We start from the raw sequence: 16,376 nt of genomic DNA, 5'->3' as shown, positions 1-16,376 counted from the left end.
AACTTTACATTAAAACAGTAAGCCCCAATTCTGATGTCCTTAACATGAACAAGGTTGAGTATAAATGCTTTAAGCATCTCTTCTTCAGCTTCTCTACGGTTTCCCAAATAAGGCAACGAAGGCGAAAGGTTCGGATAATCCAACTCAGCTTCAACTAAAGAAGACACATTCAGCAACAAAATCTTTCCCAACCACATATGTCTTCTAACTGTCAGTGACAAAATATTAGGAGCATTGATTTCAATAATATCATTATCAGGACGATGGCGATTCATGTATACGATGAACACCAACTTCTTAACACTCTTTGAGGTTATATCGATCCGCATGTAACCATAGCAGCCTTCCAACTCCAAAGTTTCCAAAACAGGACTACCTGATAATACGTTTTCAATCGTAGCTTCGTCTAATTTCCCATACGAAATACATAATGGCGTATGAACCCGGTGGTTGAGCCAAAGATAGGATCTAGGAAAACGAGGCTATGAACCCGAGTCCAGAGATGTTCCCATCTTTTGGAGAGAGTGCCTGTTCTAATGGCGTATTTTGTTTCGGGTAAACGAGAAAGGATTTCAACAAGTAAGCAATCTGGTAACTTACTAATTCGATCTTCATCATCATCATAATCAAAGTCTTCCGCCATTTCAAGAATTCAAGTGCTATGAGCAATCTGGTAACTTACTAATTCGATCTTCATCATCATCATCATCATCATCATCATCAAAGTCTTCCGCCATTTCAAGAATTCAAGTGCTATGCATGCATAGGGTTTGATACTAACTGATATTAAATATATACACCATGATTTATGATTTCAGGCCCAACCGTATTCACGGGCTCAATTTACGAAAATACTACTGCAATGGTATGCATTAATAATATAAATAAAATACTTAAATAATAAGTAAATTAATAAAAATAAATTTTATCCAATAAAAAATCAAATTGTGGTACAAATATAGGTCTAAATTTAAAAAGGGAAAATTCCCAAAATAAGCGTTTATGAAAATGTTTTTCAGGTTTTAGGTGTCATTTTTATGAAATTCCCAAAATATGTATTATAAACTGGTCGTGACGAGTAGTTTATGATTACACACGAGTAGTTTGTAGAACCAGTTAAAACGTGCCACGTGCCCTTAAACTAACTGTAACGAGCATGTTCCTAATCATTTGCTCGTCACGACTAAATAAGTTTCATGTCTCGTAATCAACACCCACGAGTAATTCATAAGTCATTTAGTCGCGACGACTAATTTACCTGTTTTACATTCCCTACACGAGTAGTTTATTAGTAGTTATCTCGCCGCGACTAGTTTTAACATTACAATTTACTCGTCGCGACTAAAGAACTTATGAATTACTCGTGTGTGTTGATTACGAGGCATAAAATTTATTTAGTCGTGACGAGTAAATGGTTAGTAAATATGCTCGTTACGGTTAGTTTAAAGACACATGTCAAGTTTTAATTGGTTATACAAACTACTTGTCACGATTAGATTATAATACTTATTTTGAGAATTCTTACAAATGACACTTAAAACCTGAAAAACGTTTTCATAACGCTTATTTTGAGAATTTTTCCATTTAAAAATATTATGTGGTCGAATTGGTGTTCTTTTTTGACTTAAATGTAATTTTTTGGTTTTGTGGTCTCTCCTAGGATTTCTTTGGATAAAAAATCGATCTTCTTTTGAAAATTTGCTTTGGAAGGATTTGTGTAATTTTTCCTTGTAATTCTTTTTTTGTTGTTGGATTCCTAGCACCTTGCTAGTGGTTTTAATGAAATTTGCCATTCCAAAAAGAAAAAAAGATAATAAATAGATGAAAAACTTTTCACACTTTAAAATCATAATATCCAAACAATTTCCCTCACTCAAAACCTTAAGACATTGGATTTCTGGGATTGAAATCTTGCAAACAACCACAACAGGCTTATGTTAAACTAACTCATGCTAATAACATATGATAATTATCATTAAGTTTTTAAAAAGTTGTTCAAACAGCTAGTCACTGAGTCTTGCTTAAAATCGGCTCTTTGCCAATGAATGAATAAATAGGATGATAACTTCGGAACAAAACGAGTACTAAAGAGTTCAAATTTCTGGCCGATAAGAGACCAGGTTTTGGCTCAGATTCTGCGCAATTGAACCTAATTTGCAATAAATAAAATCACATATGAATACTATACAAAGATATTAGACTAGTAAATACCCCCACCACAATCAATATCAAATACCCAAATACTATTAACAACCAAATTGTCATATCATATAGCTACCAGCAAGCGAGATGCTAGCCTTCTCAAGCCCTCCTCTCATTGAGTTCTTCAAGATAAACCGGGCAGTTTCTCAAACCAATGTCCCACTTCCCCACAGTGGAAGTAATTAACGTCTTTGGCGGGTTATTCCTAGGCCTTGGACACTTGGTTCGGGAGAACTACTTTACCTTTGGCTTGAGTTTTCATCACTCTTCACTCCCCTGGTCCCTTATATTAAGAACACCGGCCGGTTTAGTCTTTTTGTTCTTCTCACTTTTTGCAACTCTAATATAGACATCATAAGTTCTGTACAAAAACTCGTTACATAACTTGAGTAGTGAGTTGAGAATCAAACATATATGTAGCCATCTCATTACTCAAGGGAGAACCTTCTGTCATCTTGCACCCAATAAACGCTTTGATTGTTTTAATGTGTTCTTGTCTAATTAACTTGCTCGCCAACATTTCCTTTAGCTGATTTAGCATCTCTTACGCACCAACATGTTCACCGTAACAATGTGTTCACGTCTAACTCACTTTAACTAACCGATTAAATGTAACAATCGTCACTAGAAATGGTAATATTGATTTGCTTAATACATTTGAAGATCTAATTGAAAAGTTTGTGGTCTAAGAGCTTCTTGAGCTCAATTTACTAACCAAAATGTTCAATAACTAAGTGGAAATAACAAATATCCTATATTACTCAGCTTGCTTACCAGTTCTATTAATATACATTCAATATTTACTATTTACAAATAAATTATACTTTATATTATGAATAAATACTCTATAAAGTTGTATACGTGATGGGGATGTAGCTCAGATGGTAGAGCGCTCGCTTAGCATGCGAGAGGTACGGGGATCGATACCCCGCATCTCCAATGTTTTTTTTGGTTTTTAGATTATCGCTTGTTACGTTTGGGCACCTCTATTTGGCTATATGTTGCAAAGGAACCCGGGCTTTGATTATTGTCTCCAAGGACCAAGGTGTATAAAAGATATTTAGCGTTCCTATGGGGGTGTTGAGGTTTATGATGGTTAGACTTAGAGGTAGCATAAAAAAAACCCGGTTAACTTAACCCAGCCGAAATCGAACCGCTTTGCAATTCTCACTATCGAAACTGGTTTCAAACCGGTTTACCGAACCAAAATCCAACAAAAACCAATCGTAACATCAACCGAAACTGATCGTAAAGCAGGCAAGAAACTAGTTTCAGCCCAAACCGAAGCTGATCACGTTTTTACTTTCATTGACTAAACTGAACCAGCTCAGGTTTGAAACCGGTTTGTGCACCTACACTGATGGTATGATACGTATGAATGGTATGATAGTGAAAATGGATGAGAGTAAAGGGAGTTGAGGTTTAGAATTAGGTCATTCTCAAGTGGATTCTCATGTGAAAAGAAGTGTTATTTCAGTTTAATATTTATATACAAAATAGATAAAAGGGTATATTAAATTTATTAAAATGGTGTTAGTAAAAGCATTATTGTCAATTTACATTATCTTAACTAACAATGACTAATGGTGCTAGTAAATTGAATGAAAATCATAACTTTTAGAAACAATGAGGATATAAATGGCTAAAAAAAACTTTTTTGGACGAATATGGCAACGAAAGCAAACCACATGGACGAAAATGACAGTTTGTTCTATTTAATTTAAAGGGTATTTTTGTCATCCCATACTAAATTAACATACTATCATCTACCGAGTCAGTGAATTAAACTAAAATGACAAGAAAATGAAACCATGAGGACGGAAATGAGTGGAAAATTTTTTTTATTTTACGAAAATGACAAAAGTGAACAAGCCATATGGACGAAAATGACAGTTTACTCCAACTAATAAATCTATTAGCCCATCCCAAAAATATATAACCTCAAAAAGATTTAGCATTGGCTAAAATATAAAGATATACGTTTTGTGATTTAGTGATGACAATGTATTGTATAGATAATTCTGGTCATATATTCACATAAGAATGTGAGATATAAGCATGCAAAAGCTTGTCTCATATTTGTCAGAATTTTTAGGTAATTACCTTCAGTATATGTAAGTATACCTGCAAGTACACCCATCAGTCCATCACTAGGTGGTTAAATTTACATGTTGGCATTTTCACTTACTATCTTGAGCTTATATAATTTTATAAACCAAATGAAATAAAAATATAAAAGTATACCACTTAGTAAATTAGAAGACTACTAAATTACAAAATAAAATGAAAATATTTATGAAAATGATTCGAATAATCAAGCCAGCCATCACCAAATAACCTATCTACGGTATACACAAATACTCGTCCCATTACACGTCTCAGATGTTTCAAGTTTGCCAGTTAAGTTCGAGTTTGTTGCCATCCCTAAGTTTGCCCGTAATGCACACAGATATATGTATCTAATCATTGTTGAATAATACACAGATATTATCACGAGCCAACTAAAGATGAAAGCGATTCAACACCACTAATTTCATGTCAGAAAATAGGTGCAAGATAAAGGCAACCAGCAAGCAGATCAAAAAGTTTTACTTAAAGAGTACACAAACACAAACACTCTTTGACTAAACTATAAACAAGGTTTAAAATTACAATAAAAAGACGATAAGACCCCCTACAGGCACCACACATTGCGCAGTTGGTCGTCATCAGTTCCATGATCGACCGCCACTGTAACCCCGACCGCGATCACGAAAACCATGTCCTACACACAAGCAAGATATCAAATTGAGTTTCACTAGCTAAAAAGTACAAAGCATTGAATATCATTCTAAACAACACATATTTCTGATTTCATCAACATTTTTTTTTCAACATAGAACCTCTAAAGTCGGTCAACACAAACCTCACCCTTTTGACCACATCAAAAAGTTACCTGTGTTGACCATATTTTGACCAAATACTAAGCCTGTAAACAAACAGAACGTTTCACAAACTGTTCAGTAGGAAGTTCGTTTATTTTATATATAAGCGAATGAATCGAAGTCTCGTTCGTTCATTTATGTTTGTTAGTTTAATTCTGTTTTAAGTTCGCTAATATATTTATTTAACTGTTATAGGCCAATTTCAATTACTCAATTTCAACACATGGTTTTTCACATTTACTTTTAGTTGGTCTTAGCTCAGTTATGTTCATCGATCTATGTTCAGTTATGTTCGTCGGTTCGTCCACCTATGTTCGGTTATGTTTGTTTGTGAACCATTCATTTATGCTGTTAACGGACAAACATGAACAGACACGAACACAATTATTTTCTAAATGAACGAACACAAACAAGAAAACCAAGTTTGTTTAACTCTTCGTGTTTGATTGTTTGTTCGGTTAAGGTTAAATCAACAAACAAAATCATGCTCCATTTGTGTTCATTCGGTTCATTTACAGGCCTACCAATTACCAAACCCACCCATTTTCCCACCTCTAACTGTAACCAATACAAATTTGACTAATCGAGTCAACCAACCTGATGGAGGAGGAGGTGCCCCACGACCCATAGCCGCCAGATCAGGGTTGACTTTTTGACCCGCCTCTTGAAGTATTGCTATAAGTTCTTTAGCGAATCTAGCATTTGCTGCTGTGAAAAATGTGTATGCAGTCCCTTTAGCTCCGGCCCGTCCCGTTCGACCAATTCTATGAACATAATCTTCCAACGAACCCGGGAAATCATAATTTATCACATATTTCACATCCTTTACATCTGCAATTAATATATAACAAAAGATATTAAACAATGTATATACACAAAAGATATTAAATAAAGGTTAAAGTGGGCCCACAAATACCTAACCCACGGGCTGCAACGTCTGTGGCGGTCATTATTGGGCTTTTACCCGCTTTAAACTCGGATAAAACCCAATCTCTCTCTGCTTGACTTTTATCTCCATGAATTGACAAAGCGGGCCAACCGTCCATTCTGAGCTGGCGGGTAATTTGGTCACACCCCTTTTTTGTGTCCATAAATATTAATATTCGACTACCGTCCATGATGTCATCCAACAGCTTCACCAGTCTGAACGCCACCCAATATATTATTACTTAAAAGATAGAAACATCTAATAATAGTGATTTAGTGATCTTCACAAATAGTTAGTTTGTAATCAATTACTTACTTGTTATACTTCTGATTTTCAGTCATAATATCCACATGTTGGTGAATTGAATGGTTAGCTTTCAAGTCTGAAGAACCGATTACCACCTGTATATGTTTCAAACACGATTAGGTAACATCATGTTTTGACCTATTTCATTTTTAGCAAATTTCTCTGTTTGCGGTTTGTCCCATCATGAATGAAATAAGACCTCAATTGACCCATTTTTTATATAAACAGGCTGAAAATTTAAAATGCTAACTCTAGTTTTAACCCTTCAAAGGAAAAAAAAATACTTACTTTGTAAGGGTTATAAAGCAACTGCCTTGCAAGGTGCTCAACTTCCTTCGGCCAGGTGGCACTCCAGTACAAGGTTTGACGATCGGGCCGAATCTGTAAATGCATCAAGAAAGTGAGATTTAAAAAGTTATACATGATATACAATTATACACCATTACTAATTATCCCGAACATTAAATTCACATAATAACTTTTATCCCTAATTGAGTTGTTTCTGGACCATGACATATTACGAATTAAAGTGTATCACAATTACATGTTTCGACATTGATGATTACACTTCCAAATAAATTAAGTCAAAATTTTCAAATAAACTATAAATTTAATCCCTGTGGTTTGGCCAAAATAACCCTTTTAGTCCAAAGGTTCTGAAAAAAATGCACTTTACTCCATAAATCACAAACCTGTGAAACGATTTTCTTCATTTGAGGTTCAAAACCCATGTCTAGCATCCGATCCGCCTCATCTAACACAAGATAAGTGACCCTCCTCAAGTTTGTGTGATGGGACTCCAACATATCAATCAACCTTCCAGGGGTCGCGATAACAATTTCAACACCTAACAAAAAAAATAATAACAGATAAATGGTAAAACGCGTTATAATGTAACAAGAAGAACTATGCTAGAAAGTGGCATTAGGATATACCCGATCTACGTAGTAAAGTCATCTTGTGCTTATCACCACCTACCTTTCTGTAAATCACGAACTTGAGGCCCTTTTGGGACCCCACCATATATGCAAGTGTTTTTAATCTTTGAAGATGCACCAAATTTAGTTGCTTCTTGTTGTATTTGAACCGCCAGTTCACGAGTTGGAGCTAAAACTAACACGATTGGCCCGTCTCCAGGGGCTGCAAAATCAAACAATATTGCAATCATGCCTAAAAGAATCTAAAAAATAAAGGGTAATAAAAAAAGAGAGAAAATTTCAAATATATACCCCAAGAAACTTTCAAAATAGCATATATAAATAATATAATGCCGAAAGGAAAAATACATACATAATATTGGTTGAGCATTAACGTGCACGATAGCAGGCAGTAAATAAGCGAGTGTCTTTCCAGATCCTGTTTCAGCAATTCCAATAAGATCTCGGCCTTTTAAAGCCATCGGCCATCCTTGAGCTTGAATAGCAGTCGGCTCCGTGAAGCCCGCTTTTACAACTTCTTGCATAACATAATCTGGAACACACAAAAAAACATTAAAACAGGTATTAAACTCTAAAAAGCAAAGTTGAGAATCACAAATGATGGTAACGCTTTACTAGCACATGCAATGAGCAACCAACTTTCAGAAAAGATCATGCCTTTTAAAAACGATCATTATCTTAATAACTTGTTTACTATTATATGATTCAATTCCTTTTTTACCACTAAAAATTTTATTCCATAAAAGATGAAGAATGATCAAGTTTTTATAAGAGAATAAATGAATAAGAAGTGGTAATGTGTGACGAGACACTTAACATAATCAGGTTTTGGGTAGGCATATCTAGCATGTTTAAAAACAGTTCGAGTCTGGTTGACCTATTAGTTTAAACAATCAACCCACTAACCCACTCAACACATTTTTTACAACCCACCAACTTGATTTACACATTTACAATTGGGTTATCACCCACCAGCCCGTTTAGATAAGTCGGTAAAACAGGTTAGGTTTGCATTACACGATCTTAACTGTGCGGTGACATGAATAAAAATATGTGTCATGTTCGAGTAGAACAACTCACCCCGTTAAATTGACACAATCAACATCCCCAGATTTAAAAACTTGCATGCTTATTACCTGGAAATCTGGCATCACTGAAAGTCTTGATAGGTTTAGGTACATCGCGACCTTCAACAGCAATTTCTCTTTTTGCCCGATATTCTTCCACCTCAGTCTCTGTCATTTTTGCGATATTTGGAGATTCCACGTAAAAGTTCTTCTCAAAAGGAGTCAATCCATCCAAATCCACCTTCTTTTGAGGCTCGGTGCTTTCATAATCCTGCTTACTGGATGAAGAATCATGTCCACCGAATCCTGAGTCACTGAACATACCAAAGATAATTGAGAAAGCAATCTTCAACAACATTCTAGTGAATTGGTTTTCAGAACATAAAATTAATTCACTTCATTGTTCACTGATTTTATACAACTGTAAGTAAAATTGAAGAAACAGTCGTAAAGCACCTTGTTGCTTCAAAAAAAAACAAAAAGCACTTGAATTTTAGTTAACTCGAGTATTAAACACGTAATTCAATGTGCAGGAGTGGCATTAAACACACGTAACCAATTCTGCGTGCATAACCAACATTATATATGCGTAACCGACACCTGAACACGCATAACCGGTGCTTAAAACCAGACGTACAGTAAAATATTATTTATTTATTTAAAAAAAAAAACATTTTTAAGCACCCTGTTTTGACCCAAAACCTGTTCCTGAACGCGTCCATAGCCAAACCAAAAGAACCCTTTTATAAATCGACCCGTTCTGACCTATGAGCCGGACTCGTTTGCCAACCACATAATTGAAATTAATCTGCGCAAAATCGGAACTAAAACATAGTAGTCGTGCAAACCCTAAATCAAACCTACTAAAACAAAATACAAATAACGCCGCATATAATGCAATAACTACACCATAATTATTTATTAAGCATATAGAATAATTAGGGTGGGTGGGTGGGTTCACCTTCTCCGGTCGCGATATGAACCGGGATCGCCGGAACGGCTGTCGTAACGACTCATTTTGTGCTTCTTTAATTAATTGTTGGGCGGCTGCTACTGTACTGGTGGTGGTTTGTTGATGTCGTTCGGTTCGGTGTATATATGCAATCCACCGCCAATTGGTATGTATGTCTAGGTAATTAATTGCAGGTGGCTACCAAAGTTTATGACCGGTAAATTTATAGTGCGTATATAAATTCCTAATTTTTGGGTTAAATTTGTACGTTTGAAAAAAAAAACGGGTGGGACAGGGCATGGCCATCGTAAAGTCTCGTCTTGGGTTGTTCACGAGTCGAGCAAGGGTGGATTTAACATATGCTGGAAATTACACGAGGCAGCTCAGTTAGGCTAGAACTCGATTTTGAAGTTAAACGCGCCTAAGATCGGGCTAGCAAGCCGAGCTTAGGTCAAGTTTGGCTTGGTGATAAAAATGAGTCAAATCAGCACAGGTTGTTTCAAATCAAGTAGTGTAATTATGTAATTATATCGTAATGTAATTACACTATGTTGTATATGTAATTACACTACTTGATTCTTACAGTTAAGACTTTAATTTAATTTGTAATTGTTTCAAACTCTATTGTTGTTGTATAAGTGTTTTTATGTAAACCTAGTGAAATATTTAAATGTTCACTTGGTGTATGTTCGCAGGTAACATGTGCCGAACCATGAACCATCTCATCAATAGTGTAATTCTTTATCCTAAAATCGTATTACTTATTCAACTTTAAATGCTTGATATTCAATTAATCATCAATTAAAAGGAAGCCCAACTCACAAACTAGACTATCGCGTTTTATTGTAAAATTGTGTGAGCTAGAAGTTTATCAATTCGGGTTATAAATGTTTGATGTTGTTTACTTATTGGTCTTAAAAAGGTTGGTTTATATTTCTACTAGAAACAAGTTTGTAGTTGGAGTTATCAAGAACTTTATATAATAAAATTTAGAACGAGGGTATATGTGGTAAGACCATATTTGCGGTCCTGATTGAAGTAACTAGTAATTGTTAGTCGACCACACAATGTTATCTATTCTTGGTCCTTGGAGACCCCACTATATGGGGTTTTGCTATGCCCAAAACGTTTACCTTAAGATCACGTATAGTGGGTTGGCGCCCCGCTACACCTGGGGATTTTTGATTGGTTGAGGATTTAAATGCACATCCATGCATTAGCACTCACAAACCCTCCCAAAACGACTCGTGTTGCCCCATACATTAAGACATGTACCAACCCCCCCCCCCCCTTCCTTGGGCGTTGAACCATGACCGTCTGTCTAACCGCAAAGGATTGGTTGCTACTTTTATATTTAATTTTATTTAAATAGTCATGATCTTCACTATTACCTTTGGTATCAAGAACATCAAAATTTACCACAAAGACACATGTATATGTATTCATGTGAACATTTCATGATCTTTAATACTATTTTACATTGGTATTCATGGGAACATCTCATGATCCATCCTGGTGTCTCCATTCTCTCACAAAACTCCTTTTGAGGCCATCCTTGGCCAAGAACAATTCTCTCCTTAATCTCACACTCTCTCTTCAATGCATAACAAAAGTACTTTTAAGTAGATAACAATGTAAACAACAAAACAAAATAGGTTTAAGGAGATGTGTGTATATATATATATATATATATAATAACATACGATGTTACCTGCCACATTATGTGTCACATTGCTAATGTATATATTACATAAACAAAAACAAAACAAATACACATTATAAAAGCTCCATATATATATGTATTCATCACCTTGGTTGTCCTTTACATCAATCAATCTTCAAAGACGAATAAATTTTCCGCACAAACCATAAACAAGCATAAAACCCGATCGTACCCGTCAGCACAAAGAAAGCATACGAAGCAATTAACATGTACCCGTAATACATAACACTCGAAACAAATTTAGTAATATTCAACTTCATGAAAAAGTAGAAAACCGAGTATAAAAAGAGGTATAGAGCCGATGAACCCGCGGTCAAATAAGCCCTCCACCACCAATTATAATCTTCACCGCGTAATTGGAAGTAACAAAAGACGATTGTTACTTCCGCACATGTAACTATTAATATCACAAACGCTATGAGTAAAAACCCGACTATGTCGTAGAACTGGTCAAGCCAAACGGATGTTAAGACGAAAAAGACCTCAATAAAAACAACCCCGAAGGAAAGAATCCCACCAATGAGAATTGAGAAAAGGGGCTTCAAGTACAACGGTTGTTTAGGAACTTGTCTCGGGATTTTATTGGTTTTAACGGGGTCTTCAATAATGTGTTTCTTGAAACCAAAGTAACTACCAACAAAGACTAACGGTACAGAAAGCCCGAGCCATAAGAAAACAAGAACAAACACGGTGCCAACGGGTACGGCTCCCGAGGAACCCTCTCTCCAAATCAAGGCGTTTAGAATAAAGAAAACCACAAACGATATACCAGGAAACATAAACGATGTTTCCAAAGCGGTTTTCTTCCACTCGGTACCCTTTAATGCTTTGTAAAGACGGGCCGAGGAAAAGCCCGCTAACAAGCCCATGAAAGCCCAAAACAAGACCATGGCGGTCATAAGACCGCCACGGTTGAGGGGTGATAAAAATCCCAATAAAGCAAATATCATGATGGCAAGTGTCATTCCTAAGATTTGGACACCTGTCCCAACATAAACACAAAGTAGCCCGGAATTAACAGGGGCCCGAAACACGTCTCCATGAATGACTTTCCAGCCCGTTTGTTCTTCTGATTTGTCTTGTAGGTCTATTTGGTTAAAATGAGAGAGATCTTCGTAAACTATTCTCATTATTATCATAACAAACATCCCGGAAAGAAAGAGAACGATAATTAAAGAGTTTATGATGGAAAACCAGTGGAGCTGATCTCCGTTCATATGTAGGTAGGCGTCCATACGAGAAGCCCATTTAATGTCACTTTCCTGAAAAGTTGAAAACACAAAACGTTTGAACGACATAGATCACTTTACTACGGGTCAAAAAACGGGCCGGGTTGGTCTATTTTCTAAAACTTCCATGAATACAAAATAATAAACAATATTATCAAAACTGTATATTGCAGTTTTAAGGGCTTAGATAAAGCAATAGAACTATAGAAGATTAGCAGTTCAACCCATCTAAACCATCTTATGTAGCTATACTTTTGTATTTGGCCCGTTTGAGATAAAACCCAACCCAGTCGACCCATTTAGTAAGTAAATGGGTTGAATATCCATCTGGATTAAGGTTAGGATTTCACAAGAATGCACCTTGAAGGTTACATCATATGTAAACACAACCTCCATATCTCTATCAACTGTCTGTGGTACACTGCTTCCTTGAATCATGGATTTTGTATTTTGGTTACATGTAGTTAACCGAACGTTCTTTTCATTCCACTCTTTCACCTCATGATTGATACTGTTGACACAAGTTAGCATTAAAGTTTAGACAAATTATTATAAAAAAAAATTAGGATCAATTTTACTAAGGGTGTGTATGGGTCGGTTTTGGGCTCAAACCGAAATTTCAGTTTTTGAGTTTGAAAACCGTTCAATTTTGTTTTTTAGTTAAGTTTTTTTTCTGGTTTGCCGCTTGAGCTTAAAATTTTTGGGCCGAAGAGAAAAATATTTGGGCAAAAATAATAAATTTGGTCCTAAATCTTTTAATAACAAATTAGTTATTATACACTTGGGTTACAATATTTATTATTATAAATTATTTGAAACTTAAATTTGAAAATGTAATCCATAAATTCGGCTGGGCTTGGTTTTGTCAGTTTTAATTATATACAAAACTTAATTTTTTATGAAAATATAAAACCAAACTGTCAGTTCGTGTTTGGGCTTGCTTTACGGTTTCGAATTTGTTTTTTCTGTTTTGTTTAAAAATACAAATTGTGTCACACTGACAAAGCATAATGTTATGATCATAGTTAGAGGTGGCAAAACGGGCGGGTCAAGCAGGTTGGGTTGACCAGTCATCGTTTTTGTCTGGATTCTTTTTATCAGTAAGTACAAAAAACCACGAATTATTTATGCGTTACAAATAAGCATATTTTCAGACACTTCTCTTGTTTAGATATCCTTTTGGATTTTACTTGTTTGACCATTAGATAAAACATAACCCGCTTCGGCCCGAGAAAATAAACCTGTGTGGAGTTACTTCAAACCCAACAATTCGAGCAGAACCGGTTTCAAGATTCTTGTTATACAAGACTCTGAAGCTCAGATGATTATTGATGAAATATTTTTCCTCTGGGGCCTGAAGATATAAACAAGCAAATAAGTTTCTAGCAGTTTTGAATTATTTATTTTATTTTATTTTTAATTTTCTTCTCATAATAAACAACTTACCCCAGCATAGATTCCTTTGAACCCAACACGAAAACCATGTTCATAAACGGTTGATTGACTACCATAAGGTCCATAACGTCTTCGCCTAAGAACAGCAACTGGCATGTCATCTAAGATCCTGCATTCATCAAAAAATACAACTTGGGGGTTACTAGCGGGTCGATTTAATGTTTAAAAAAAAACAACCAAATAGTGGGTCGGTTTTGGTTATCGACATTTCTATAACCAGCAAAACAATTTATAAGTAAATGGGTCGAAATTAACCCCTTTACAAAGTTAAGATGAGTTCAGTGGCCCATACATATTAACCCGATACTGTTCATCAATCTTTTCCTTGAAGCTTTTTGCTGATTCAGCATTGAGCCTTATTCGACAAACAACTTTGCATGCTAGCTCCTCATGCATGTGAAACTGAAATGATAAATATTAAGACGGCAAACTGCACGAATCAAAAACAAATTTTATACTTCTTCAAGAATTTAGCAACCAATTTCTTATTCAGCACATTTAACAGCCAACTTCATAAAGCAACAAATGATAGTAGCAGTCCATTTAATTGCTAACAGGACATGGCATTAAATAACCGGTGCCACATCAGCAATATATTTAAAAGTAAAGTCAGTTAAAATAAGGTTCGTAGCAGGAACTAGACGGAGCCAAAAAAAAAAAAAGAAAACACTGTTACCGTGTACACTGAATTGCGGTCACCCCGTAGCACATCACCAACATTTTCTACTGTGTTTTGAATATGTTTGGGTCTACAATAGTTCAAGGAATAATAGTCATAAGGAAGTTGTGTCTTGACTGATGACACCTTGTTGACTTTGACTTGAAGCGGATCACCCTGCATAGGCAAAGCATGAAAACCATATAAAGTGGTTAAACGGATTCAAACAAGCAAGTAAAACATATACACACTGACGGGCGACCACACGCACATACTTTGTAACGAGCCAAACTAGAATTTATTGTATTAAGAGAATTTTCAATTTTTTTTTAACTTTTATTATACAAAACGAGCAAACAAAAATATTTGGGCCTTAAGCTACAAATATACACATAAATATTAAACGAGCCACTAGCCGAGCTGACCTTGGCTCATTTAAAGATGAGCCAACTCAACTCGTGTACAAACAAGGCAAAAGTTTTTTAAAACAGCCCTATTCTAAAGTCTCAATAATATTCTATAACGAAATTTAAAAAAGATATGTATATGAAACTAATTAGTATATACCGATTCATCAGAAACTGATAACAAATCCAATGCTATATTATATATCATGATTCATGATCATTAAACACAAATCCAGTCTATAAACACTAATTTGAATGATCAAACAAATAGTAGTTCAAGAGTAGCTAGCGAGTATTTACGAACCGTTTTAAAATCAACAGGAGGTAGATAAAATGATTGGGAAGATTAGATGAAGAAGATGATGATGATGATGATCGTTACACAAACGCTAATCATGCTCCCAATATGATCCATTGATCATTATTCACATACAAATACCTGAGAGATAATAATAACAATAGTAATAATAGTAGTGGAAATTTGAAGTCAATTGTCAACGACTAACTCATAATTTCTCCATTATGTACGTTTTCAATGTTCAACGTTTACTTTTGGCTGCCATTTTTGACAACGGAGGTTATTTCTATTTTATATATTTTTTTTCTTTAACTCTTTTTACTTATATTAATTATAGATTTGTGGTAAAAATTATTAATTAATAAACCAACTTATTTATTATTTTATAAAACTGTATATTAGTTTATACTTCGTTATGTAGATTGTTTTTACTCGTCACATTGTCAGTTTCCGACACAGAGTACAATCAAACATATCAAACACGTTCACCGAAATACATGACCTACAAAAAGACTGGACATTAAGAAATGTATGTAACAAAATAAGAGAACATTATCAATTTTAAAAACATAACCATTAGAAATTGCTTAAATCAATATGATGTATGCAAATGCCATTAACTTAAAAGCTCACATATTGCTAACTTAGCAAAAGACATTTCATTAACTCGTGCATATTCGACACAAGATTCTTCAAGGACCATCTCATCGCCTTGATCATCTTCCAAATTGTCCATCTGTCTGTTGTAATTATGTGAAACCTTGTACGCCCAGAGGCAACACTCATTTCCTGGACAATGTGACGCGCCGACGTAGAGCTAACCATGTAAAAACACGAGTTGTTTTTAAAACAAATTGAACAGGAAATTATTAAAGTTATGTAAGTTAGTACTATACTACTATACGTGGACTACTGCTTATTTGTTAATAGGCCAGTTAGTATAGTCAAATGTTAGTGGGCCAGTAGAGTAAGTAAAGAATCAGATTGTTGTTTACGTAATGACCCATTGGGCCTAAACATTATGAGAAATTTTAGTGCGATTTTACAAAAAGGTGTTTTTTGAGTAACTTTATGAGAAGTTTTAGTGTTATTTTTGTAAATGTTTTAAATCCTGCATATGTTTTGATACACATTGTTACATGGCATTATTTCTTTCGAACTAAATTAGAGAAAAACACAAACCATACTGATGACATACAAAAGGGAAATAAAATCCAATCCATAAATTTCAAAAAGAAAACTTCGGGAAACTCACTATCGGCATGATAAATTAACCGATTCAAAATCAG

At 35.0% G+C, this 16,376-nt stretch overlaps 2 protein-coding genes and 1 non-coding gene across 3 annotated transcripts; 1 reads left to right on the top strand and 2 right to left on the bottom strand.

Moving 5' to 3' along the window:
* Nucleotides 1–3,068: 3,068 nt before the first annotated feature.
* Nucleotides 3,069–3,141, top strand: TRNAA-AGC (transfer RNA alanine (anticodon AGC)). The gene has a single exon. It is a non-coding gene; the product is annotated as a tRNA-Ala (tRNA).
* A 1,575-nt stretch (nt 3,142–4,716) lies between these two features.
* Nucleotides 4,717–9,452, bottom strand: LOC143582881 (DEAD-box ATP-dependent RNA helicase 20-like). Its single transcript, XM_077065356.1, has 10 exons — nt 9,327–9,452; nt 8,435–8,679; nt 7,651–7,830; nt 7,339–7,500; nt 7,053–7,207; nt 6,649–6,741; nt 6,370–6,455; nt 6,043–6,269; nt 5,724–5,957; nt 4,717–4,966 (listed from the first exon to the last, which is right to left on the bottom strand). Exons 1-10 carry the CDS (start codon nt 9,380–9,382, stop codon nt 4,911–4,913), a joined length of 1,494 nt encoding a protein of 497 aa, XP_076921471.1. The 5' UTR covers nt 9,383–9,452; the 3' UTR covers nt 4,717–4,910.
* A 1,595-nt stretch (nt 9,453–11,047) lies between these two features.
* On the bottom strand, nt 11,048–15,251 carry LOC143582872 (transmembrane 9 superfamily member 7-like). The gene is made up of 7 exons (XM_077065350.1): nt 15,094–15,251; nt 14,401–14,559; nt 14,017–14,126; nt 13,716–13,833; nt 13,511–13,623; nt 12,630–12,780; nt 11,048–12,302 (listed from the first exon to the last, which is right to left on the bottom strand). Exons 3-7 carry the CDS (start codon nt 14,118–14,120, stop codon nt 11,145–11,147), a joined length of 1,644 nt encoding a protein of 547 aa, XP_076921465.1. The 5' UTR covers nt 14,121–14,126; nt 14,401–14,559; nt 15,094–15,251; the 3' UTR covers nt 11,048–11,144.
* Between the last annotated feature and the right edge of the window lie 1,125 nt (nt 15,252–16,376).

This window comes from Bidens hawaiensis, unplaced genomic scaffold (assembly GCF_021521415.1).
Source record: "Bidens hawaiensis isolate Kalapana, Puna unplaced genomic scaffold, B.hawaiensis_p1.1 tig00001511_1, whole genome shotgun sequence".
NCBI lineage: Eukaryota > Viridiplantae > Streptophyta > Magnoliopsida > Asterales > Asteraceae > Bidens > Bidens hawaiensis.
This window is presented reverse-complemented; position numbering and strand designations above follow the sequence as displayed.

What these genes read in the sequence shown, in the direction of transcription:
- LOC143582872 (XM_077065350.1), bottom strand. Translation starts at nt 14,120, where the DNA reads ATGCATGAGGAGCTAGCATGCAAAGTTGTTTGTCGAATAAGGCTCAAT. An exon ending in TTTGAAGTAACTCCACACAG is followed by an intron (nt 12,781 to 13,510) that starts GTTTATTTTCTC and finishes TTGTGTCAACAG; the next exon opens with TATCAATCATGAGGTGAAAG. An exon ending in CATATGATGTAACCTTCAAG is followed by an intron (nt 12,303 to 12,629) that starts GTGCATTCTTGT and finishes TCAACTTTTCAG; the next exon opens with GAAAGTGACATTAAATGGGC.
- LOC143582881 (XM_077065356.1), bottom strand. Translation starts at nt 9,382, where the DNA reads ATGAGTCGTTACGACAGCCGTTCCGGCGATCCCGGTTCATATCGCGAC. An exon ending in TCATATCGCGACCGGAGAAG is followed by an intron (nt 8,680 to 9,326) that starts GTGAACCCACCC and finishes TGGTATGTTCAG; the next exon opens with TGACTCAGGATTCGGTGGAC. An exon ending in GAAAATCAGAAGTATAACAA is followed by an intron (nt 6,270 to 6,369) that starts GTAAGTAATTGA and finishes GGTGGCGTTCAG; the next exon opens with ACTGGTGAAGCTGTTGGATG.